The sequence below is a fragment of the Spinacia oleracea genome, chromosome 5 (genome assembly GCF_020520425.1).
Source record: "Spinacia oleracea cultivar Varoflay chromosome 5, BTI_SOV_V1, whole genome shotgun sequence".
Lineage (NCBI taxonomy): Eukaryota > Viridiplantae > Streptophyta > Magnoliopsida > Caryophyllales > Amaranthaceae > Spinacia > Spinacia oleracea.
Genome location: NC_079491.1, coordinates 7,058,529 through 7,086,345, shown reverse-complemented (window position 1 = coordinate 7,086,345; position 27,817 = coordinate 7,058,529). Strand labels below are relative to the sequence as shown.

At 36.2% G+C, this 27,817-nt stretch overlaps 2 protein-coding genes and 2 long non-coding RNA genes across 4 annotated transcripts; all 4 read right to left on the bottom strand.

Annotated features, from left to right (window-relative positions):
- Positions 1 to 157: 157 nt before the first annotated feature.
- On the bottom strand, positions 158 to 3,253 carry LOC110789456 (probable inactive poly [ADP-ribose] polymerase SRO5). Its single transcript, XM_021994121.2, has 5 exons — positions 2,474 to 3,253; positions 2,137 to 2,390; positions 1,895 to 2,031; positions 1,696 to 1,794; positions 158 to 509 (listed from the first exon to the last, which is right to left on the bottom strand). Exons 1-5 carry the CDS (start codon positions 3,016 to 3,018, stop codon positions 456 to 458), a joined length of 1,089 nt encoding a protein of 362 aa, XP_021849813.1. The 5' UTR covers positions 3,019 to 3,253; the 3' UTR covers positions 158 to 455.
- An 8,032-nt stretch (positions 3,254 to 11,285) lies between these two features.
- On the bottom strand, positions 11,286 to 13,688 carry LOC130462108 (uncharacterized). Its single transcript, XR_008922248.1, has 5 exons — positions 13,561 to 13,688; positions 13,409 to 13,475; positions 13,204 to 13,311; positions 12,578 to 12,642; positions 11,286 to 11,622 (listed from the first exon to the last, which is right to left on the bottom strand). It is a non-coding gene; the product is annotated as an uncharacterized lncRNA (long non-coding RNA).
- Positions 13,689 to 20,471: 6,783 nt separating this feature from the next.
- LOC130460931 (uncharacterized) lies at positions 20,472 to 22,874 on the bottom strand. The gene is made up of 5 exons (XR_008921157.1): positions 22,747 to 22,874; positions 22,595 to 22,661; positions 22,390 to 22,497; positions 21,764 to 21,828; positions 20,472 to 20,808 (listed from the first exon to the last, which is right to left on the bottom strand). It is a non-coding gene; the product is annotated as an uncharacterized lncRNA (long non-coding RNA).
- A 376-nt stretch (positions 22,875 to 23,250) lies between these two features.
- On the bottom strand, positions 23,251 to 25,142 carry LOC130461294 (uncharacterized). The gene is made up of 3 exons (XM_056829317.1): positions 24,624 to 25,142; positions 23,327 to 24,578; positions 23,251 to 23,279 (listed from the first exon to the last, which is right to left on the bottom strand). Exons 1-3 carry the CDS (start codon positions 25,140 to 25,142, stop codon positions 23,251 to 23,253), a joined length of 1,800 nt encoding a protein of 599 aa, XP_056685295.1.
- Positions 25,143 to 27,817: the final 2,675 nt, after the last annotated feature.

The following is a 27,817-nucleotide window of genomic DNA, read 5'->3' as shown; positions in this document are numbered from 1 at the left end:
AAGTTCAATGAGCAAAACTTCATTTATACAATTGGTTTAGTTATGAATTCCTTTTCATTTGATTCTTGATAACAACAACGTAATCACAAAGGCAACTGTGATAGTGAGGCTAAATTTGTATGTGACAAAAACAGAAAATGCTAAATTTAGAGGAAAGTTCAACAAATGTGATCATTCTCATTCCAATATAGATCTTTGTAATACAAGATTTTGAATACATGTACATTACTTTGATCTATCTAGTAAGATACAACCCCATCATATATGTATGCTCTTTGAGCATTTAGGATCATTACAAACTAGTGTATGCTTTTGTTAATTCTTTCTATCATCTTCGCACCCCCACCCCCCTTCCCAAAAAAAACAAATTTACATTCGTATCCAATTCAACCACAACAATCAAACCCGGTCTATAACACCGAAAATTGGCACTCGTATGTAACTAGCTTAGCTTCCTAATCCTTGTTAGTATTCCTACTACGCAAGAAACCAAATGGGATCTTCAATTCCTACAAAAATAGAGAAACAAATTCATTTAGCGTCTAATAATTTCATTAACAAAACAAATTTACTATCAATCTCAATTGAACAAAAGACTAAACAAATTGTAGCCTGTTTCTATAACAATAGAACTTGTGTACGTTGTACTTTGTGTTTATTTAGTCGGAACAAGATATAACTCAACAACTTAGCAAAAAAACTAGCCAAGACATAGTGTGTAGATGTACAAAGTCTTACTTAAACACGATGCATAAAATCATAATAGACTGCCCTTTATTAACAAGATCACATTAGATACATCTAATTTTTTCATTTTTCCAAACTAACATATATTAGTGGATTGGTAATGTTTTGATTAGAAGTCTTGACTACCACTTTAACACTTAACCAAGTAAGCTAGTCGTGAATTTCAAAATTCACAATCTTATTTAAAAACGATGTACAAAATCACAATAGACTGCCCTCTATTAACAAGATCACATTAGATATACTAATTTGTTCATTTTTCTAATGTAACATACATTTGTGGATTGGTAACATTTTGATTAGACGTCTTGGCTGCCAGCCTACCTCTTCAATACTTAACCCACTAAGCTAGTTGTAAATTTCAAATTTAGAATAATTTTGTTGGGAAAAAAAATTAAACAGGACAGTACAGATGTTGGGGGAAAATCAGAATAGAACACGGAACGCATGGGCACACCGCACATGCATCAACTCATCAAGCAGCAACCACCAAACGTAATCGATAAGGTGTATCAAGATCACAACAATAATGCATTTCCCAATTTGCACAAGTTGTCAAATACAGAGTACTCGTACTATTTATATCCAAATTAATTGTAAAATACGATCTGAATATGATTCTACTTGATCTTTAAAGTGTGTTGAATAAGCACCCCAAATTCATCCTTCAATATGATGGTTAGACTAATTAATTTCAACACGTATTAGATACTAGATAGCCGACATAATATTATAATTAAACACCCCTAAACCGACTTTGTTTTTTAATCAAGAATATCTGCAAATTACTTATTTTAAACAATTGGATTCAAATGGAAGAAGGTGATTGACAAATTGATATTTTGCTATACAGTACATGTACGAATAACATAACTGAACGCGTGAAAATCAGGTATTCCGAGAAAATAACAGTAGTTCATAAAAAACAAAAAATAAAAGGGTGTTTACCTTAGCGCCTTTACAAGATTTAATAACAGCAATTAACAGCTTATCCCCTGCTATTTGTCTCACTATTTTGATAAGCTCTGGTCGCGAAAGCCTTCTTTCCTGCAACAAAATAATTTAATTAAATAAAAATTAGTTGAATAAAAATACTTTATTAATTTATGATTGAATTAAATGAATAAATTTATAATTGAAGACTTACTTTATACTCCTTATGATACTTGCTGATCAAGGAAATTGCATCAGCAGGCAAGAATCTCCCCAAAACGGAAATTAGTGCTGGAAATGAAATCCATGGCGATGTTGGCATTTTAATCGCATTTTGCATCTTTGAAAACCCTGGTAATTTCAATTAGAACACCGAAAATTAATCATATTGATCGATAAATAGATTATTCGAGGACGGAGGTAATAGTACTGTAATTGAATATTGATTGAAATTACCTTTGGTTATTCTAGACGAAGGCGGTGGAATTGTGAAACTAACAACATATTCAGGCAAAATGTGGGAGTTCATGTTATTACTCCAGATTATGTATTTGTTTGGATTGTCAAAATCGTCCACCCCTGAGTCGAATTCGTCGGAACTCGGCTCTGTTTGGGTTGAGTTCGCGGGAATCAACTCGGATTTCCCGAGTAGAACACGGCAGAGTAATACATGCCTGACTCCATTTCTGTCTGGAATCGATTTCTCCACACTGCAAGAAAAATCAATCAAAATTAGAAATCAGAATATTAATGGAGGAAGAATGAGTGAAAGGATGAATTAATTAAAAAGTACCTTTGAGCAGGGGAGTGATCAGGGGAAAGAAAAATGGCGGCATTGTTGTTGTGTTGGAGGTCGTGGAAGCTAAAACCACGGGACAAAACCTGCTGAATCCTCTCTTTCGAACCGCCGAACCAGGCGAATTTGACGACGGAGGAACCACCTCCAACATCACCACCACCGCCGCAACCAACGCGAAGCTTAGCAGCCAAAGCTTTGGAGTGAAACTGAAACGATTGAACTCGAGCTTGAGCTGAGAAATCCAACGCCCAATTCCTCCGATGAAGCGAAACCACCTCCGTATTATCCACCATAGCAGAGAGAAACCTCCGTCGAATCACCTCGGAGCTTCTCTCATCTTCAGTCAGCTCAACCGCAAGCGCCTCATCAAATACTCCTCGCCGGCGATAACCAGAGGAAGATGAAGAGTCACCGCCGCCACCGCTGCCACCCGTGACACCGCTTTCGCAATCAGAGGCGGCGGAATCATTATCAAAACCGCCATTGAAGAAACTCTTGGAGAATTCAAGGTGGTGTTGAACATCATTGCAAACTTCCATTATTATTATTGGAAAAATTCAAACGAAGAAATCAAAAATCAATGAATTTTGAGAAAGATTAAAAAAAATCAAAAGTTCATTTAAAATTGAAGCTGGAAAATCGATTTCTTAATCTCCAAGGAAGGATTATATTTCAGATATTCGGGTTCACGAAATTTGGATTGTCGGAATAATAAAAGGGCGGAATGCTTATATATAAGGTGGTGGAGGAGAGAGAAAGTCGTAAGAGAAAGAATTTACGTAACAGATGAACCGACTTGTTAGGAATCCGGTTTCCGGTTTTCTTTTTCCAAAAGGCGGTTTCAAGATTTTGAAGTTGGCGGTTTATATCGCAAGCTGTGGGATATTTATCGCAACAAGGGTGGTAATTCGGGTCAGCCGTTGGGTTCGGATCAGGTTTAGCTCAGGTCGATTTATCACAACAAGGGTGGTAATTCCGATCAGCGGTTGGGTTTGGATCAAGTTCAATTCAGGTCGATTTCGTAGTATACCTAATAGTACTTGTATAAAACTTAATATAACTATGAATAGGATTGTTAGAGAGTGATGGATAGCTTAGTTGGTTAGAGCTTCCATTCCGGTTCCAGTTGATCTTGGGATCAATTCTCATCCCCGCCATTGTGGCTCATTCACACCAAAAATAATTAATAGGATTGAAATTGGGCTAGTCGATCGATTATTGGTCCAGTCCAATCAGTTTAGTTCTAATTGGACAACGTATTGTGCGGTAACATTGTCTAATACGAATTGAATGGTCAATGTTTATTGGGTTAATTCGGTTTTTATCGGATGTCAGTAAGATCAAATCCGTTTTTCACGGCATTAACAATGAAATACTCCCTCCGCCTCGGAATACTCGAACCGGTTTGACCGACACGTAGTTTAATGCAATGTAATTGACTTATTATTTAATTAGAGGGTAGTTGATAATGAATATTTTTTAATATAAATAGTGAGAAACGTGTCAACTTTTGAAGAGGTACTGCAAAATTACTCATTTTGTAATGTTTTTTTTAGGGAGTAGCAATACATAGGTATGTCCATGGGTAAATATAATATTAATACAAATTTATCATTTATACAAACATTATAAGTAATCCGGGACGATTTTATAAGAAAAACGATGCGAGTATTCTGAAAATGAGGGGATATGATAAATAAATCAAATCAGATTGAATTCGGATCATTCGTTCAAAGCTCAGATTTATCTCAGTAAATATAGTCGGGCTAAACTCGGATGTCGGGTTAGGGTTAGATTGCCAGCAGTATTTATGTAGCGAAAAGGGAAACTACTACTCCTAATTGCCGTCGGTTTACTAAAAATAGAAAGTTTTTTTTATAAAATAAAATAATTATGGATTTCGAAACTTGGGAGGTAAGGCGGTATTGAGTGGGGCCCACTTTTATGGTTTTAATTTGAATTGACGATTTTGTCCTTTTGGAAAAATTGACCGTTTAATTAGCGGAAAATTTGTAGCCTTGCATGAGAAGTAAAAATAAGTTGATAGTTGGACGTTAATTGAGGCCACGTAGGATACGTGGGCTAAAGGTGTGTAAAGATTTATGGTTAATTGACTTTAATGACCTTTTGTTGTTTGTGTATTTTAGGCTAAAATTATTTTTGTTGTTAATTTATGGTTTTTTAAAAGGCGACTTTTTAATAATAGAAATCTCTTTTTTCATATCTAATGCTTAGTTAGGAGAAATTGTGGAGTCTTTGTTCATAAGAAACTATGGGTTGATTCTTTCACATACTTGGACGTATGGTGATGTAAAAGTATTGGCGATGTAGACGTCTATCCATATATAAATCGATGTGTGAATATTTTGAAAACGATTTTTTTTTATTTTTCGTGTTAGGATTGTGGGCGATTGTAATTAGAATACGAAAGGAATAACGATTTATTAGCAGTTAAGATTACACAAATTGAATTTATTAATGGATATGATTCCTTTAATTTGCGTTACACATAAGATTAATTATAATATTACAAGATTTATCATATTCTATTACCTCAAGTCTTATACGGTGTGGCGTTTTTACACTTATAAATAACTCCAACGAGTCGTTTAAAGCCCAACATGTTGGTTAGCGGAACTTAAAAGTAACACCAAAATATAAAATAAAGTAATTTTAGTCTATACAAGGAACCTCTAACATGAAATTGAAGAAACTGCAATAAAACAAGAAAAATAAAAGTGAATACAATGTATAAGTAACACCAAACTAAAAAATAAAGTAACACCAGTATAAAAAAAATAAAGTAACACCAGCTTATACAAGGAACTTCTAAATGAAATTGAAGAAACTGCAATAACTAAAAGTAACACCATCATAGAAAGTCAAGTAACATTAGTCTATACAAGTAACTTTTAATATGAAATTGAAGAAACTGCAATAAAACAAGAACTAACCACGAAAACAATGTATAAGTAACAACAACATAGAAAGTCATGTAACACCAATCTATACGAGGAACCTCGGACATGAAACTGTAATAAAACAAGAAAAATAACAACGAATACAATGTATAAGTAACATCAACATAGAAAGTAAAGTAACATCAGACTATACAAGAAACCTCTAACATGAAATTCAAGAAACTACAATAAAACAAGATAAGTAACATATATAGAATACAAGTATAAGTAACACCAGCATAGAAAGTCAAGTAACATCAGTCAATAACCTTCTCCATAGTCGTTGCCCAAGAGGGAGTACGTTGTGCTCGCTTGTCACACCATCAAGTTAATTGATGGTGTGGCTGGTCACACAGGAGACGCGTTGATTCTATTATGATAGACTAGTGTTGATTGTTTGATTCAACTTGTTATTTTTTTATATGTGTATTTCTCTTGTGAATCTCGTATTACTCTTTATTAATCAATTGATTTTCTACCTTCAAAAAATAAAAGACTAAAAATAAAAAGACTAGTGTTGATTATTCCTTACAAAATTACATTATGAGATTGATTCAAACAAGAGTTCTACAACTTAACTACTTCATAATCTACCATGCAATAATAAGTTTTAATAAGTTCATAAAAGTTGTATCAAGTGAATATGTAGAATTCTCAATCTTTTTTTTGCTTCAAATTCAGTAAGTTATATAATTACAATATCAAGTCGATCATCATCTAAATTTTCACTATGAATGACAATCGAATCCATACTAGAATTTCTTATAATAAATCTTTACCCCGTGTATAAATACAGGGATCTACATACCGAGTATTATAATTACTACATCTGTTTTAAAATGGTCTTTACACTTTTCGTTTTAGTTTATTTCATGATATTCTTTATATTGTGTTTTGTACTATTTTTGGACATAAAAATTTACTAACTTACCCCTATTGCCCCACTACATTTACAACTGTTCACTCACTTTACCCATTTTTTTCTTACACTCACCCAATTTTTTTCACATTTCACTTATTTTATCCATATTGATTATATTCACCCACCTTTTTACACATTATTTTTTTGTTGTCTTAATATTTGTGCAAATAGTAACTATAAAGATAATTTTAGAACGGAGGTAATATATAATAAATTGAATAAAATGAAACTTTGTTTCAACATAACTAGATACATAAATTGATATATTTATGATTTGTTTCAGTGTGATGCTCTAGTCACTATTATCTGAACTTATTAAAACTCATATATCCAGTTATGAATTGTACAATATATTTTTGGATACTAAACTCTACTCATCAGCTCAAGCGAAAACCTGCGTATTAGGCTAGCTAACATTTAATAGGTGCTGATTTATATAGTAGGATCCATTTTTCTTACCGTATATTATATGGCACGATATATCTTTTTTATACAGGGTATGTCAATTCAATAATTAATAAATTCGAATAGAATTAATTAAATACAGATTATGCCTTGCACAAGAAGTAAGTATATCCAATAAGCTGAATATGAACGAACTTTTAGGGGAGCTACGAAACGTGGGGTTGGAATGCACAATACGGTGGGTTTGCGTAGCTTACATCGGATCGGATTGCTATTTTCTTGTCTTGTTATGATGAAATTCACGAAGCTCTACCTTTTCCAATTTCGAATAGGATTGACAACTATTTTGACCTTTAATTAATTAATATAAATTTAATTGTGTGTCACTTGGATTGGAGCAAAAACGTCAATCTATTATGACTTTTTACAAGAAAGTTATCAATAACACCCAATTCAAAAATTAATGATAATATCCACGTTTCTGAATAATTGTCGCTTTTATATTCGAGAAGCAATTTTACGTTGTTTAAATAAAATATAAGTAACCATATTGTAGTTTTGATTTAGCAATAACTTAAGATTAAAGCTTTCTAATTTCTGATGAGATGACTGCGTTTTTGGTAAAAGAAAAAGATGATGTAGTGCACATCTTACAAACAACCTTATAACAAAACAACGTAAAGGCTAGCTATTTTTCTCCACCTAAAAACATGGCTATACTATCATCACTCATCAGATGTATGATATGAAATTTCACCCAAAAAGTTGTTAGGTGTTGAATATAGCTAGCTTTAGAATATATTGCGAGAAACTAATTGTAGTGTAAAATCATAAAAGTTAACACCCCAAAGTGTTACTAAACATGCATTAGGCTTAATTAACGATTATAATATAGTATATAAGAAGAACTTGTATGGTATGTGATTTGTACCACATTGAAGAAATAGATGGATGATAATTGATGAGTACGTAACATATACTTCAATGGATTACTCTATTTATTACCAAATGATTTTAGGGTTGAATTTTGATGGCTTTATATGTAGTCAGACTCTCATCTAATGTGTTTACAAGCGGATCAATTTCCGATCAAATATTTATCAATAAGTTATGTCAACCTCTAAAATGATGGAGCTAGCTTAAACTAGGTGTTGCAATTTGAAGTCTTTGTTGAATTGAAACTTTAATGAATAAGTTCACCTTGATGCATGGATGATAATTCCAATTCAAGAAGGAAAATGAGTGCTTAATATGGCCCACGTAATAGCTAGCACTACAAGAAATTGATTAATTACCAACCGCTAAAATTGGTTGGTAAAACGCGAAAAACGGTTGGTAAAAGATTTGTTGATTGAACATGGTTAGTGTTCGGGTAAGTTGACCTAACAACAAAAATGTTCAAATATCATTAGTTTTATTTATCGATCTATATATATACGTCGTATTTTTATTGAATTATATTTAGTTTGTTTAAATAAGCTTACAATTTTAAGTTCCACTAATCTTGATTAAATCAATTTCTAGGAATATCGTTCCCTAATGTAATATTATAGAATTAGAGAGAATCAGAATTGGGAGATTAGAGTTGTATTCTCATTATTGTTACAAACTGAAATGATGAGAAGAATACAGCTTATATACAAGCAAAGAGAAGAGCATAAAGTAGGCAAGGCTTCTAACAACTAAGCCTAACAGCCTAACAACCTCTAACAACCTTTTGAAATAAAAATAATAAAATATAAATATTGTTATAAATCCTATATACTCCCCCTTCAAGCTGGACCTTTGATATAAGTCCAAGCTTGGAACACAGAATTTTGTGTTGAGAGGAAGCTAAAGGCTTAGTGAGCAAGTCTGCAAGCTGATTAGAACTAGAAACATGAACTGTTTGTATGAACCCATCTTCAACTTGTTCACGAACATAGTGCATGTCACGTTTGAGATGCTTTGTCTTGTCATGAAACATAGGATTTTGAGCAAGGTGTTCAGCAGATTTATTGTCACAAAAGAGATGAACAGGTAGGGGAAGTGTGACCTGAAGATCTTCCAACAAACCCTGAATCCAGACTAGCTCACTTGCAGTAACTGACATGCTTCTGTATTCTGCTTCAGCAGAAGATTTGCTTACACTTCTTTGTTTCTTAGTTTTCCATGAGATCAGATTGTTCCCTAAAAATATAGCATATGCATTCAGGGATCTGCTGCTGAATTGACAAGAGCTCCAGTCTGCATCACTGTAAGGAGATAATTGAGCTTCTGATTTAGCAGAATACCAGATTCCATCATCAAGAGTACCTTTCAGATACTTTAGTACATGTAGTGCAGCTCTTAGATGTGGAACTCGAGGATTATGAACAAATTGACTAAGATGCTGCACACTGTAGGACAAATCTGGTCTAGTGATTCCCAGATATAGTAGTCTTCCAACTAACCTTCTGTAAACATCAGGTTCATCAAGCAACTCACCTGAGTCTAGAGACAGTTTCAAACCACAAGATAAAGGTGCAGGAGCAGCTATACAATCTTCCATTCCTGCATCAGTGAGTATATCTTTGATGTATTTTCTTTGGGATAAGAAAATACCATGTTCATTTATGTGTACTTCAATGCCAAGAAAGTATGAGAGCTTGCCAAGATCTTTAATGGTGAATGCTTGATCTAGTAAAGCTTTGACTTCTTCAATTTGATGCACAGAGGTACCAGTTACCAAGATATCATCTACATATACCAAGACAATGAGAAATTCTCCATTATTGCTTCTAGTGAAAAGAGAATAGTCCTGTTTTGATTGTTGGAAGTCTAGAGTTTTCAGAAATTTACTCAACTCTTTGTTCCACTGTCTAGAGGCTTGTCTCAAGCCATAAATGGATCTTTTGAGTTTACATACTTCATCAGGATTAGCTTTAGTGTAACCAGGAGGGGGTTTCATGTAAACCTCCTCATCAATATAACCATGCAGGAATGCATTGTTCACATCTAGCTGAAATAATTTCCATCCCCTCATAGCAGCAAGAGAAATCACTATTCTTACTGTAGCCAACTTAGCAACAGGAGAAAAAGTTTGGGTAAAGTCTTTACCCTCAACTTGCTGATATCCAATGGCAACAAGCCTTGCTTTATGTCTTTCTATAGTGTGATCAGGGTTTAACTTGGTTCTTTACACCCACTTAGAACCAATTGCCTTCTTGTCCTTTGGTAACACTGTGAGCTCCCAAGTATCATTGCTTTCTAAAGCATGAAGTTCTTTGTTCATGGCCAACACCCAGTTGCTGTCATGTTTTGCCTGATTATAATGCTTAGGATCAGTGTGTGTAGGTAATACAGAAAAAGCCAAAGATTCCCAAGTGTCATAGTTATCAAGTGCCATGGCAATCAACCAGCTGTCATCATTTTCAACATCATCAGCAGGTGATTTGACACAAAAAGAGAGAGACTCAGTAGTAGTGGGTGAAGGCACATCCCTATGAGGTACATAACTGCCAACAAAATCTTTCAGAATTGTAGAAGGTCTAACCAACCTTGCAGAATGTCTAATAACAGGTTCAGTAGGAACAGTTCTCAAATCAGGAACATGAGTGACAGAAATATCTTGTCCAAGATCAGAACTGTGAAAAGATTCAGGAGAAGAAGATGTATCATGTGAAGTAGATAAAGATGGAGAATTGTGTAAAGTCTGTGGAACAGAAGAATTAGATGGAGAATGAAGAATTGGTTGAGAGTTAGAAGAAAGAGATAGATATGTAGAATCTGTGTTTATGTTAGAGGATTCAGTACCAAAATTTATCATTTGAGGGAATGAAGATAAGGATTTGTCAGAATTTGAAATCTTGTATGGGAAAATATTTTCAAAGAAAATGATATCTCTGGATAAAATATGTCATGTGTATCAAGATCATAACACTTGAAAGCTTTGTAATTGGCAGGATAGCCAATAAACACACACCTTCTTGTTCTGGGATCAAATTTGTCCCTTTGAATCTTGTTGTTATGTGCAAAACAAAGTGAACCAAACACCCTTAATCTGTCATAAACAGGTGCATTGTTGAACATCACTTCAAAAGGAGACTTCCAGTTCAACAATTTTGAAGGAAGTTTGTTGATTAGATGAGTAGCTGTCAGAACACACTCACCCCAAAACTTCTTGGGCAAACCAGATTGAAATCTTAATGCTCTAGCAATCTCAAGTAAACTCCTGTGCTTCCTCTCAACTCTGCCATTCTGTTGAGGAACATAGGGAACACTTTTCTCATGTATTATACCTTTTGTGGCAAACAATGTCCTGCAACTTTCTTTCACAATTTCTATTCCATTGTCAGATCTAAGTCTCTTAACTTTCTTGTTAAACTGAGTTTCAACCATGGACAAGAACTCAGAAATCACTCTATACACTTGTTGTTTATTGTGAGGCAAATATGTCCAGGTAATCCTACTATGATCATCCAATATAGTCAGAAAATATGATGCCCCATCTAAGCTTTTTACTCTATAAGAACCCCATAAATCCACATGTATTGTAACACCCCGACAATTCCCATTTTCTAAAATAACCTCTTTTTAAATATAACTGTAGGGAATTATCAAAGTATTATCGCCCGTGTAAAAACGTACGGCTTATTCAGAATTTTGCAGCGGAAAACATAAAACTAACTTTTGGGTTCATAATTAATCTATTACATATTAGGTCCAAAACAATTAACTGAAATAAGGAAATACGAATAGTACGACAAGTTTCAAATTCAAGTTAACAAATTGAATCACTTAATTAAACAAATAGAACTACAAGCTCTCTAATCCCGATCCCAATGATGCATCATCTTCAAACCTGTAGATGGGCAATGCTTATTGATCCTTAGAGACTGCTCACCAGAAATGGGTCATCACAGGATCAATAAGGCATAGCCATGATCAACACACACAAACAAGCACGTAATCAGCAAAGCTGAGTACTACATACTAAAGCAATAAAAATCCTAACATGATACTATTAAACATAATTAAGGGCAAACAAAGCATGATAATCTAACGACCATACCTAACTAGACTAAGCTAGACTGGACTAGACTTTTTATAACAATAACATTATTTTAATTTAAATAGGCAATGGACCGAGTTTTCTAGCTAGGCGAGGTACGGGCGCGACTCCGTAACCTCAGTGACCTGCGATATCGAGGAACGTTTGACTGAAAATAGGACGCGGTGATCAATCCGGTCCGAATGAAAGGCCATGGGCTACCACCATGAACCCCAACTCCTGTTTGTCCGTCACTTTAGACGTGCACAGTCTAAAGCTATTGCTACTCAGTTTCACTTTACATGATTTACAAATTGACACCCTGTTATGACTCAACAATCACATAAGGCATGCAACTCACATTTATTTATAACTGTTTTTATCTTGGAATTGAGTAAGTGATCACAAAGGCATCTAACAAGACTCATTCCAATTAACTCCAATCTTTTCTTTAATACTAATTAACCCCTGAATATGGGTATAAGGTTTCAACTTACTAAATGAGGTCCTCCGCCCTCATAAAGTAGTGAAAAGCTAAAAAGGGAACAACAATTAACTGATCTGAATTATATACTAAACAATCTAGTGTTCCCAATCAAACATGTTTGCATCAATCTTCCATACTAACATGTTATAATCCTCAAAATGCAATAAAGGTTTAATATGTTCATCCAACAGTATCAAACATGCAGTTTCAACCCGACTAAGTTCATCAACAACATTAACATAACCAGGTTCATCAATAATACACATGGTTTCAACAATTAGCACACATTCCAAGCACACAGGTATGTACGTACCTTGTGTAAACAAACTGATAGGCCACTTTAACACTTTCAAAAGTCGCCTAAAGAGAATTCTCCGCCTAAAACAACCAATAAATAATCTCAATCAATTTCTGATCATTGACAACCATAATAAAGCATTCTAATTGCATCCTAAGCATATTTAGAACTTTCCCCAATATCAAAACTTAAACATTTGATTTCCTAGAATCATAATTGTTGAATTAGTTATTGAAATTCGTTGAAAACTTTTGCAAACATCGTACTTTAAATTTTCCGCACTATAGATTCATTTAAAAGCTTCACCATGGTCAATCTACGTCCCTAGTACATTGAAACAACAAATTTAATAATCCATACTCGACCTACCATGATTTACAATCATAAAAACCTTGAATTTCATACTTTAATCAATCAAAAAAACTAATATTTCAATGCATTTATATAATCTGAAAATAAAATAATATTGTTTAAATTATAATATACGAATCTGAAAATTAATAATTCAATTACGCACGTGTAAAAATCTGAAATTTGCAAATTAAACCATGAGACTTATAATCTAAATTCAAGAATCATAATTTAAGCTAAAAATATATATAATTAAGACATTCAATTAGTCTAGGGTTTAAGGGTTTAACCGAATAAGGGAAGGGGGAGAACTGCCGGCGACGAGGAAGGCTGGGCGGCACGCGGCGGTGCGGCGAGGAAGGCTGGGCGGCACGCGGCGGTGCGGCGAGGTGGTGTTGCTGGCAAAACAATCAAGGCATGGTTTGAGAGCCATGAAAAGGAAACGAAAGAAAGGAAAACACGACGGGAGAACGGAAATAAGGAGGAGGAATCTACCGTGCAAGGGTGGACGACGAGGACGGCGGTTATTGCCGAACCACGAGCGCTCAGCGTGGTGGTGGTGCTGTGCGAGAACAAGAACCGGTTGAGGAGGAGATCAAGAAAACGAACAAGAGAAAGAGAACGACAAGAGAGAAGGTGAGCGTTACCAGTGGCGACGGGATGCCGGTGACGTGCTGGTGGGTCCGGCGGCGTGAGCAGCGGCAGCAAGGAGGAGGGTGTTGAGGGTTTGGTGCTTGTTACGTGAACAGTGAAGGAGCAAGAGGAGGTTTTTTTTTTGTGTTTCTTTGGGTTCACGTGCATTAGAAAAGGGGAGGGAGTATTTTTATTGGTTTGGGCTTTTACCCAATTGGGCTAGGAGTAGGGTTTAGGTTATTGAATCCGAAATGGTTAGGGTTGCTTGCTAATTTCAATCGAACGTGATTTCGAAATTCGAATTCGTTTTAACGTAAAATTCAAAAATACATTTTGATTTCATAAATCATTAAAATTATTCAAAATGAAATAAAATAATTATATTTTAATTACACATTCATTTCTGAAATCCGTAAATTATATTTAAATGTATTAATATACGTTAAAATATATAAACAAAATATATAAAATTACGGGGGATTACAATCTACCCCTCTTAAAAGAAGTTTCGTCCCGAAACTTGACACGAAAATTCACATATCTTTCCAAACTTTTCAACTTATTCTTATTGTAGAAGCACTTTGTGCCACTCTTGTTCACTCTTTTGCCAACAAAGAGTTACTTGCAATATTCAAGAACACATTTTCTTATGCGGAGAATCTATTTACTTGCATCAACATGTAGAAGTGGCTAAAAATAAGCATAAAATGCATAAAAATACCATAAAAATAGGTAAAAAGCGCGAATTTCTATCGCATTCTACCCCCCTTAAAGAAAACGAGTTACGCCCTCGTAACTCACCTCAGGAAATAACTCTGGATACTTGATCTTCATTTCAGCTTCGGCTTCCCACGTTGCCTCTTCGTACTCGTGGTTTGACCAAAGCACTTTCACTATGCTGACGTCCTTATTGCGTGTACTACGCACTTTTCTATCAAGGATTTTCACAGGCCTTTCTTCGTATGTGAGGCTACTATCGATCTGGATTCTCTCAGGCTCTAAGATATGACGCTCATCAGGGATATAGCGCTTTAGTTGGGAAATGTGAAACACGTCGTGCATCTTTTCGAACTCCATTGGCAAGGCTAACTTGTAAGCTACTTTCCCTATTCGTTGCAGAATCTCATATGGGCCTACATACTTGGCACTTAGCTTCCCCTTTTTCCCGAATCTCATCACACCCTTGGTTGGTGATACTTTCAAGAACACTTTATCACCTACTGCAAATTCATCATCTCTTCTTTTCAGATCAGCATAACTCTTTTGCCTATCCTGGGCAGCTTGAATTCTAGCCTGAATCATTTTTACATTCTTGACAGTCTCCTCAATGAATTCCGTTCCCAAGATTATATTTTCACTGAAATCATTCCAGCAGGTGGGACTTCTACATTTTCTCCCATATAGTGCCTCAAAAGGTGCCATCTTAATGCTTGCATGGTAGCTATTGTTGTATGAGAATTCGATCAAGTCTAGATGGTCTTCCCAACTACCCTTAAAGTCAATCGCACAAGCCCTCAACATATCTTCCATAGTCTGGTTTGTTCTCTCAGTCTGACCATCGGTTGCAGGGTGGAAAGCAGTGCTCATTTTCAAAGTTGTCCCAAGGTTCAACTGGACCTTTTGCCAAAATTTCGAGAGGAATCTTGAATCACGGTCTGAGATAATATCGGTTGGGACCCCATGCAACCTCACTACATGCTTAATGTATGTCCTTGCAAGCTGTTTCTTTTTCCAAGTCTCTTTAATCGGAATAAACACGGCTGATTTTGTTAGACGATCCACAATCACCCAAATGGTATCATTTCCGTTCTTTGATCTAGGCAAGGCAGTAACAAAATCCATAGAAATGGAATCCCACTTCCATCCAGGCACTTCTAAAGGTTGAACTTTCCCCATGGGTCTTTTGTGGTCTATTTTGACTTTCTGACAGGTTAGGCATCTAGACACAAACTCAGCAACTTCCCGTTTCATATTAGGCCACCAATAGATTTGTTTCAGGTCTTTGTACAATTTGTCACCCCCAGGGTGCACAGAATATGGAGTATTATGCCCCTCATCCATAAGACGTCTCTTGAGTTCTTCACACTTCTGTGGTACACACCATCTCCCTTTGAACCTCAAACTACCATCCTCATGAATCTTGAAATCTACTTCTTTCCCTTGACCCATCTTTTCTTTGATTCTCTCTAGGCACTCATCCCCGGCTTGACTTTCTCTAATCTCCTCGAATATAGACAACCCCAATGATAATGCGCTCAGTTTTGCTTTGGTTTCCCCAGGGTTTACTATTTCCAGGCTAAGTCTCTGCATGTCTCGACACAACTCTTCAGGCACTACCAAGACATTCATACTATGGCTAGATTTTCTACTCAATGCATCGGCAACTACGTTTGCTTTCCCCTCATGGTACTGGATGTTCAAATCATAGTCTTTGATCAACTCTAACCATCTTCTTTGTCTCATGTTGAGATCTTTCTGGGTGAAAATGTATTTTAGGCTTTTGTGGTCTGTGAAGATCTTACATGTTGCCCCATAGAGGTAATGTCTCCAAATTTTCAAAGCGAAAACAATCGCAGCTAGCTCTAGATCGTGGGTAGGGTAATTAGCCTCATATGGTTTTAATTGACGCGACGCATACGCAATCACCTTCCCATTTTGCTGTAATACACACCCCAACCCATTCTTCGACGCATCACTATACACCTCAAACCCTTCATTCCCATCAGGCAAGGTTAAAACAGGTGCTGAGGTTAAACGCTCTTTGAGAATTTGGAAGGCTTCCTCACATTTTTCGCTCCACTCAAATTTTGATTCTTTCTTCATCAAGTTGGTTATGGGTCTTGCTATCTTTGAGAAATCTCTCACAAATCTCCTATAATACCCAGCTAGACCTAAGAAACTCCGAATATCAGACACATTCTTCGGGGTAGGCCACTCACTCACAGCTTGAATCTTGGCAGGATCCACAGAGACTCCTTCCTTTGACACATAATGCCCCAAAAATGCTACCTTTTCCAGACGGAACTCGCACTTAGAGAACTTTGCATACAACTGGTTCTTCCTAAGCGTCTCCAAGATAACCCTCAAATGTTCGTCATGTTCCTTTTCATTCCTCGAATAGATCAGAATATCATCAATGAATACCACCACAAACTTATCTAGGAACTCATGGAAAATCCTATTCATCAGGTCCATAAAGATGGCGGGTGCATTGGTTAACCCAAAAGGCATTACTGTAAACTCATAATGGCCATAACGAGTCCTAAATGCAGTCTTAGGGATGTCTTTTTCAGCTACCCTCAATTGGTGATATCCCGAACGCAAATCAATCTTTGAGAATACACTTGCCCCGTTCAACTGGTCAAACAGGTCATCTATCCTAGGCAAAGGATATTTGTTTTTGATTGTTACGTTGTTCAACTCCCTATAATCAATACATAGCCGCATACTCCCATCTTTCTTTTTGACAAACAATACTGGAGCTCCCCACGGTGATGCACTAGGCCTAATGTACCCCTTGTCGAACAAGTCCTGCAATTGTATTTTTAACTCACTCATTTCTGGGGGTGCCATCCTATAAGGTGCTTTGGATATAGGTGCAGTTCCGGGATTTAACTCTATGGTAAATTCAAGGGTTCTAGCCGGTGGCATACCCGGAATCTCATCCGGAAATACATCTACAAATTCTCTTACGATTGGGACATCCCCTATCTCTACCCCAACTTTCTTACTCACATCTTGGACACTACAGAAAAATAGTTCACACCCTTTATTGACCAGTTTCCTCACTTGTAATGCGGAGATCACCCCAAAGTTCCCAGACTTCCCAAAACGTCTATATGATATTGATTTCCCAGTAGGGTTCTTTAGGCTTACTTTCTGAATCTCGCAGTCTATCCTGGCCTTGTATAAGCTTAGCCAATCCATCCCCAGAATCACATCTAGGTCCCCCAAACTAAATTCTATCAAATTAGATGGAAAAGTGCAATCTTTTATTTTCAAAGGCAAGTTCTTAAATAATTTCGTACACCTTATTGTTGCACCATTAGGCATACTAACAGGTGAATCAATTGCCTCAAAATCTACTAACTTCAAATTTTTAACAATAGAGGTCGAAATAAAAGAATATGTTGCCCCTGAATCAAACAATGTTTTAACAGGTAAGGAGTTGATAGAGAAAGTACCCGAAACTACGTCTGCAGAACGTTCAGCTTCATTTCTACTCATTACGAACAGCTTTCCGGGAGCCTTGATGTTATTGTTGTTTCCATTGGCAGGTTTGTTTTGGTTTCCCTGGTTGTTTGGTGCCCCAGCAGGCTTCGAACCTTGGTTCCCCGAATGGTTAAACCCTGGTTTCCCTTGGTTACTACTCCCACTACCATTCTGCTCTCTCTTCTGCTTTGTAAAGCACTCATACTCTCTATGCCCCTTCTTACGACAGTAGTTGCAAGTCACCAATTCCCCCTTACAGTCCTTCCCAGGGTGATTGTTGTTGCACATCTTACAGTGATGCACTCTGTTAGGCTGGTTTTTGTTGGTGTAGTTATTCCCCTGGTTATTCCTTCCCTGAAAGTTGCCATTACCATTACCATCCCCATTTCCATTTCTATTCCTTTTGAAGTTCCCCTGACTTCCCCCAGCATTAAACTCTTTCCTTTTATCCCCAACAACAATGTTCTTTTTGTCCCTCCTGGTCTGCAGGCCATAAATATGGGCAGCTCTCCCATACACAATGTCTAAGGACGTAAAGGTTTCCCCGCCTAATCCCAGTTGGATTTCATCGGTTAACCCCTGTTCAAACCTCTGAGCCTTTAGTTCCTCAGTAGCTACCACCTCAGGTGCAAACCTCGACAAAGCTATAAACTTACTGTAGTATTCAGCGATGGTCATATTCCCCATCCTAAGGTTGATAAATTCCTGGGCTTTCTGCTTCCTCATAAAAGGAGGATAGAACTTCCCCCTCAAGGCAACAATAAAAGAATCCCAATTGAATCCCTCAGCAGCGCTTAGTCTAGTGCCATTTTCCCTCCACCAAAGGTCGGCCTCATCTTTCAGGTAGAGGACAGCTTGGCCTACTTTCATATGCTCAGGACAGTTTACCGCCCCAAATAGTTTCTCAAATTCCCTGATCCAGTTTTCAAGGAAGGTGGGGTCTGCCTGCCCCTTAAAGTATGGTGGCTTAACTTTCGCAAGCCTTTCAAACATGTCCCCTGCAGAATCGGGACGCTCAGTTCTTTCCTGGGTTAGTTTTTCCGCCAAGAGGCGAATAGCAGCAGCTAGGTCACTATTATTGGCCATCCTAGAGCGCGACCTGAAATTAATATGCTCTAGTTCAAGTTCGAAACTTTACTTACATTATCCTCTAGCAATGCAATATCACATTAACATTCAAAATGCACACGAAATGAACAATCATGCAAAACATTCAACTGAGAGACAAGGAATAACTTCAATCATCACGAATAATAAGTTAGAATAAAAGAAGAAAACATTCCATTTGCGTGCCCGTAAAACTCTGATCTTTTAGATAGTCAATAATCTAGCTTTTATTCCTCAGAAGAATGTCAATAACAATCCTAAATATTAACACACACCTGTTCTCAAAATGACGTAAAAAGGTTCTACGATATAACATAAACTATGGTTGGGCGGATTGTCCAACATTTTTCTCACACACAACTAAATATGTAAGCAAAGCTAAAGGGAAACGTCATCAGACTTGTCCTTTGATTCGCTATAACCTTCTAGGGTGAATAACTCATATTTAAGTTCATCATCGTCATCCATATCAAAATAATAAGCTTCTTTTCTTGGCCTAGAGGATCTTCGTAGACCTTGAAGTTGATGATTAGCTTCCTCAGGCTCAGGCTCAGGTTCAGGTTCATGTTCGGGCTCAAACTCAAACTCAGGTTCAACCTCCAATTCATGTTCGAATTCAAACTCAAATTCTTGTTCGAACTCAAACCCAAATTCATGCTCAAACTCAGGCTCCGAATCGCTTTCAGGTCTCAAAACAGCTTGATAAATATCGACTCTAGTTTGCCCTCTAGCACGATCAAATTCACGAAGGGCTTCATCATCACTATCAGGTTCTCCTGCTCTTAAAACTCGACGCAAAACAAGTTCATGGCTGGTGTAACTGTTAATGTCAGACTCGTAATCCATTTCATTTTCATCATCGCTTAGAACAATAGGGTTAGAATTGCTCCCTATTCTATTTCCTTGTATGCCAGACATGATTAGTGATCTATAACAATTAAACATAGTTTCTATGTTAGTAATTAGTACTCTCACTTACCGTATGATCCCACAATACACAATAAGTAAGAATATATATATCAATCGCAATGCATAGGGAAGACACGACAGTTAGCAGGTAGAGAAATTACAATCATGTTGACATAATGCATGCACAATGCTTCTATTCTATATGCCTTTTCCTATACTACCCAACTCTCAAAATAATCATAGTATATGAAACATTGAAGCATAAAAGGATAAACAAGAATGATTTATAAGAATTAGATTGATTAAAAGAATAATTATTAAACGATAAATAATTAAATAATTTTTTTTTTTTTTTTTTTTTTTTTTTTTTTTTTTTTTTTTTACGGTACTGTAGCAGCAGCAGCAGTAAAATTTTTTTTTTTTTTTTTTTTTTTTTTTTTTTTTTTTTTTTTTTTTGAAATATTAATTTAAATTTCAAAAGAATCGAAATACATTTATTCGCATAAAAACGTATTTCAAAGCACGATTCAAGAGTCAATATTAAAATAAATTCAAACATTTCTAGCTAATAACTTTAAATTTATTCACTAGTGTGAAATTACTTTTACATAACTAATTAGTTGGTTAGGCGCCTAAGATATAAAAGGTAGACACGAAATGTCAGTAAAACCTTTAGCTCTGATACCACTTTGTAACACCCCGACAATTCCCATTTTCTAAAATAACCTCTTTTTAAATATAACTGTAGGGAATTATCAAAGTATTATCGCCCGTGTAAAAACGTACGGCTTATTCAGAATTTTGCAGCGGAAAACATAAAACTAACTTTTGGGTTCATAATTAATCTATTACATATTAGGTCCAAAACAATTAACTGAAATAAGGAAATACGAATAGTACGACAAGTTTCAAATTCAAGTTAACAAATTGAATCACTTAATTAAACAAATAGAACTACAAGCTCTCTAATCCCGATCCCAATGATGCATCATCTTCAAACCTGTAGATGGGCAATGCTTATTGATCCTTAGAGACTGCTCACCAGAAATGGGTCATCACAGGATCAATAAGGCATAGCCATGATCAACACACACAAACAAGCACGTAATCAGCAAAGCTGAGTACTACATACTAAAGCAATAAAAATCCTAACATGATACTATTAAACATAATTAAGGGCAAACAAAGCATGATAATCTAACGACCATACCTAACTAGACTAAGCTAGACTGGACTAGACTTTTTATAACAATAACATTATTTTAATTTAAATAGGCAATGGACCGAGTTTTCTAGCTAGGCGAGGTACGGGCGCGACTCCGTAACCTCAGTGACCTGCGATATCGAGGAACGTTTGACTGAAAATAGGACGCGGTGATCAATCCGGTCCGAATGAAAGGCCATGGGCTACCACCATGAACCCCAACTCCTGTTTGTCCGTCACTTTAGACGTGCACAGTCTAAAGCTATTGCTACTCAGTTTCACTTTACATGATTTACAAATTGACACCCTGTTATGACTCAACAATCACATAAGGCATGCAACTCACATTTATTTATAACTGTTTTTATCTTGGAATTGAGTAAGTGATCACAAAGGCATCTAACAAGACTCATTCCAATTAACTCCAATCTTTTCTTTAATACTAATTAACCCCTGAATATGGGTATAAGGTTTCAACTTACTAAATGAGGTCCTCCGCCCTCATAAAGTAGTGAAAAGCTAAAAAGGGAACAACAATTAACTGATCTGAATTATATACTAAACAATCTAGTGTTCCCAATCAAACATGTTTGCATCAATCTTCCATACTAACATGTTATAATCCTCAAAATGCAATAAAGGTTTAATATGTTCATCCAACAGTATCAAACATGCAGTTTCAACCCGACTAAGTTCATCAACAACATTAACATAACCAGGTTCATCAATAATACACATGGTTTCAACAATTAGCACACATTCCAAGCACACAGGTATGTACGTACCTTGTGTAAACAAACTGATAGGCCACTTTAACACTTTCAAAAGTCGCCTAAAGAGAATTCTCCGCCTAAAACAACCAATAAATAATCTCAATCAATTTCTGATCATTGACAACCATAATAAAGCATTCTAATTGCATCCTAAGCATATTTAGAACTTTCCCCAATATCAAAACTTAAACATTTGATTTCCTAGAATCATAATTGTTGAATTAGTTATTGAAATTCGTTGAAAACTTTTGCAAACATCGTACTTTAAATTTTCCGCACTATAGATTCATTTAAAAGCTTCACCATGGTCAATCTACGTCCCTAGTACATTGAAACAACAAATTTAATAATCCATACTCGACCTACCATGATTTACAATCATAAAAACCTTGAATTTCATACTTTAATCAATCAAAAAAACTAATATTTCAATGCATTTATATAATCTGAAAATAAAATAATATTGTTTAAATTATAATATACGAATCTGAAAATTAATAATTCAATTACGCACGTGTAAAAATCTGAAATTTGCAAATTAAACCATGAGACTTATAATCTAAATTCAAGAATCATAATTTAAGCTAAAAATATATATAATTAAGACATTCAATTAGTCTAGGGTTTAAGGGTTTAACCGAATAAGGGAAGGGGGAGAACTGCCGGCGACGAGGAAGGCTGGGCGGCACGCGGCGGTGCGGCGAGGAAGGCTGGGCGGCACGCGGCGGTGCGGCGAGGTGGTGTTGCTGGCAAAACAATCAAGGCATGGTTTGAGAGCCATGAAAAGGAAACGAAAGAAAGGAAAACACGACGGGAGAACGGAAATAAGGAGGAGGAATCTACCGTGCAAGGGTGGACGACGAGGACGGCGGTTATTGCCGAACCACGAGCGCTCAGCGTGGTGGTGGTGCTGTGCGAGAACAAGAACCGGTTGAGGAGGAGATCAAGAAAACGAACAAGAGAAAGAGAACGACAAGAGAGAAGGTGAGCGTTACCAGTGGCGACGGGATGCCGGTGACGTGCTGGTGGGTCCGGCGGCGTGAGCAGCGGCAGCAAGGAGGAGGGTGTTGAGGGTTTGGTGCTTGTTACGTGAACAGTGAAGGAGCAAGAGGAGGTTTTTTTTTTGTGTTTCTTTGGGTTCACGTGCATTAGAAAAGGGGAGGGAGTATTTTTATTGGTTTGGGCTTTTACCCAATTGGGCTAGGAGTAGGGTTTAGGTTATTGAATCCGAAATGGTTAGGGTTGCTTGCTAATTTCAATCGAACGTGATTTCGAAATTCGAATTCGTTTTAACGTAAAATTCAAAAATACATTTTGATTTCATAAATCATTAAAATTATTCAAAATGAAATAAAATAATTATATTTTAATTACACATTCATTTCTGAAATCCGTAAATTATATTTAAATGTATTAATATACGTTAAAATATATAAACAAAATATATAAAATTACGGGGGATTACATGTATTAAATCAAAACATTCAGATGCCTTACTATCACTTACAGGAAATGGAAATTTGTGTTGCTTAGAATGATAACAAACATCACAATTATATTCTGCAATCCCTTTACAATGTTCAGCACTCATATGCTTCATCTTTGTCAGAGATGGATGCCCCAATCTAGCATGAAGAAGATCTAATTGACCTTGAGTATCTATTTTTGACTGTCCTATACTAGTTGCAGTCTTATTAGGCAATCTCAATCTAGGTACATTGCTCACATCATGAGAAATCACATTTGCTACTGTATTACAATGCAATTCCCTTCTGACTATGCCAATATTATTTCTTCCAATAGAGCTGTTGCAGTCTGTATCTTGGACAAAGTAATATAGACCTTGTAACCTTTGTCCAGCACCAATCACCTTGAAACTAACAGGGTCCTGGAAAGAATACCCAGTACCAGTGAATACAACATGAACTCCATTATGTTCTATCAATCTTCCAACAGATAGCAAATTGTGTTTGAAACCATGTACCAACAAAACATCATTCAATATCAGCTTATCACTCAAAATTATGTCACCTATAGTGTCCACAGTCATTTGAGTTCCATCAGGTAATCCAACTTTAATCAAGCTTTGCAGTTTCCTTTTATTTATCAGCAAAGTTTCATCATATGTCATGTGATCACATGCACCAGAATCCACAATCCACAAGCACTTATCATGCAAACTACTCACAGTGCAATTAAAAGAATGTGACATTATACATGCATAGTTGGCAAATGAGCAAGAATTTCCACCACTGGTTTCACCATTCTGTGCATGCTTCCCTTTCATTGTTTTCATGACTTCTAAGCATATAGCATTCAACATCTCATTATTCACAGTGCCACAATCAGCAATTGTATCATCCAGTGGATTATCACCAACATCTGCAGAATGCACATGAGCTGCAAGCCTGTCTCCAGTTGATTGAAGCCCCTTTGATGCCTTGATTGAATTGTACCAATCTGGATAACCTATCAGCTTAAAACATTGATCAATAGTATGACCTTTGTTTTTGCAGTGAGTGCAAACTTTGTACATTTTCTCCTTCTTTAAGTCTTTCCAATCCTTTCTCCCTTGACCATTAGTGGATATCTGAAACTGACCACTATTATGAATCTGAGCAGCCATTGCACTACTATTCATAGCATTGCTTTCAGCAAGAGCACTGCTAACCTCCTTCTGTTTTTCTATTTGTTGAGTAATAGAAAACACCTTGTTTATACTAGGCAACGGATCCATAGACAGAACATTAGTAACAGTTCCTTCAAATCCTCCATTCAAACCAAGCAGAAATTTCATCATCTTATCCTCTTCTTCAAATTCTGCTACCTTCTTTAGAAACAATCAATTGCATCTACTCAAAGCACCACATACACAAGCAGGAAAAGCTCTTAAGCTCTGCATTTCATCCCACAATTTCTTTAGTTTCCCATAATATGTGACTATGGTCATATTTTCTTGATTTAAATTATCAATCTCCTTCTTTAATTGATATATCAGTGGACCATTAGATTGTCCAAACCTTTCATTCAACTCTTTCCAAAGATCAACAGCATTATAAATGTATCCAAAATCATCAGCTAAATCATTATTCATTGAACTCAATATCCAGCTAACTACCATAAAATCCGCACGTTTCCACTTAGAAAAATCTTTGTGATTTTCAACAGGTTTCAGAATATCTCCATTAATAAATCCTTCTTTGTTCTTAGCAATTAGTGCACGTTTAACATTTCTACTCCAGCGAGTGAAATTCACACCATTGAACACCATAGCTACCAAAGAAGATGTAGGATTATCCGAATTTGCTACAAAATAAGGATCAAGATTACCTCTATCTCCTTCATTCTGCTGAGAATTCTGCTGATTACTTTCTGAATCACCAAACGCCATTTCAAACAAGTTTTGGAAGCAATTTCAATCGAGGAATCATAGGATTTGCGCAAGAAATTTCGCACCAGCAAGAAATTTTGCAACAAAAAACTCTCAGTAATTACTCGCACACACTCTCAATTTCTGGAAATCAAAACTGAGAGGAAACCTAAATCTCAAGCACGAGATATGGCTCTGATACCATATAGAATTAGAGAGAATCAGAATTGGGAGATTAGAGTTGTATTCTCATTATTGTTACAAACTGAAATGATGAGAAGAATGCAGCTTATATACAAGCAAAGAGAAGAGCAGAAAGTAGGCAAGGCTTCTAACAACTAAGCCTAACAGCCTAACAACCTCTAACAACCTTTTGAAATAAAAATAATAAAATAAAAATATTGTTATAAATCCTATAAATATTATAGTGAAATTTAAGCCAAAATAGCAATTGGATACCTTTTTTTCTTACTCTTGATCTCCTTTTGATCGTTATATTAAAAACAAAAACATAATCGATTTTACGTTATCTAGGTGCTACATCATAACATGAGTGCATGAGGCAATTCAATAATTTGCATTACGATATGATGACCGCAAGTTGATACTCCGCATTATCAAATAAAATCAACTTAGTTATATAATGTAACCCCACCGTCTTAAAAATGATACATTAAATTAATGAGAAATTGATAACAAACTTATACGTCTTTCAATTTTATTACTTGGAAAATAGTATGTTTTGGTTTCTATGCTTAAGTTCCTTATATTAAATAACCAATGATGCTCCCCTATTTAAATTCACAATAAAAGAGATTGGTTACTATTGAGAACATCATGCTATTTATAGTAAATTCTACACCTAGGATAGTCACATGCATATGTTTTCTGGTTTGTTCTTTTACTCTTCCTAGGTAGTCTGTTTTGTAGTGATCCTAGGTGGATCTTGCCAGCTTTGTTTTGGCCTCTTGTACACATGTAATTTAGGGTTGTGCATAGACCTTTGTATATAAGGTGAAGGCAGGCCTTTTGTGCCGTTTTGAGACCTCACAAAATATAGAAATACAAAACACAAAACACCAGAATTTCTGGTGAAGAAACCACTGCATTTTAGCAGCAAAACTCTTTGAATCTTTCTTCATGGTATCAGAGCAGGTTTAAACGTTCTTAAATCTTAAAGATTTTGAGAGTTTGCTGTTCTGAAATAACAAACCAGCAAGAAAAATCAAAGCTTTCGAAACAGAAACAAAAATGGGTGAAACAAATTCCTCCTCAACAAACAATCTGAATCCCTACAAAGATCCTCTCTTTATTGCAGTAAATGAGAGTGCTGCAACACCACTTGGAAGTATCTTGTTTGATGGAAAGAATTTCCTGAATTGGAGCAGAAGCATCAGGATTGCTCTTGGTGCCAAGAACAAACTGGGATTCTTAGAAGGGAAGCATCCTAAACCTTCTGAAGGTCCTGATGAAATCCAGAAATGGACTAGATGTGATTATATGGTGAGGTCATGGTTGTTGGCCACCATGAAGCCTGAAATTGCAAGCAGCCTTGTGACTATGCAATCAACTAAGAGGTTGTGGGAAGAAATTGTTGAAAGGCATGGGCAAACAAGTGCTCCTCTTCTCTTTCAACTGAAAAAAGACATGTGGGAACTGTAGCAAGGGTATCTCAGTGTAAGTGAATACTACTGCAAATTGAAGGATTTTTGGGATCAAATCTCAGAAATTGAAGACATACCAGAGTGTTCTTGTGGAGCTCTGGCAAAGTGCAGCTGCAGCATTGTCAAAAAAATGATTGAGAGGGAATCATCCACCAAGCTCATGAAGTTTCTCATGGGTCTGAACTCTTATTATGAGCAGATGAAGACAAATTTCCTTGGGATGGATCCACTGATGCCTGTGAACAAGGTGTACAATCTAGTCATGCAGGTTGAGAAACAAAAGCAGATCACAGGAGAAATCAGTATTGGGAGTCAAACAAGTGCTCTAGCAGCAAACAGGCAAGGAGAGAGTCTTGGTCCTCTGATGAACTTTAATAAGAGAGAATACAAAAAAATGAGACTTGAGAAGATTGAAAGAGATGCAAAGAAATGTCAGCATTGTGGAATGAAGGGACATTTAAGGGAAGAGTGTTTTAAGCTAGTTGGATATCCTGACTGGTTTAAGAACAATCCAAAGGGAAAAGGAAACACAAGACAAGCTGCAAATGCAACTAGGAGTGAAGAAGAATATTCTGGAGACAATCCCCTGGAGTTTGGAAATGCAGGAGGTAATGCAATGAAACATGATGACAAGTTCATTTCTTCTGTTGTACAGGAAGTGATGAAAGCAATTGGTGAGAAGCAGAATGCAACAGCTAGCAGTCACAACAACTTTGCAGGTAAAGAAATTCTTTCTAATGCAGTGAATCATTATGATGACTCTTACTGTAATACATGGCTCATAGATTCAGGAGCTAGTGATCACATGACAGGAAACAAAAGTGTTCTTACTAACATGAGAACATTAGACAAGCAGATAAGGGTAGGATTACCTGATGGAAATGTCAAAACAGTTAAAGAAATAGGAGATGTGAAATTGAATGATAATGTGACTCTTTTTGATGTGTTATATGTAAGTGATTTCAAACACAACTTGCTGTCAGTGAGCAAATTGGTTCACAAAGATGACCTGAAGCTTTTATTTGATAAACA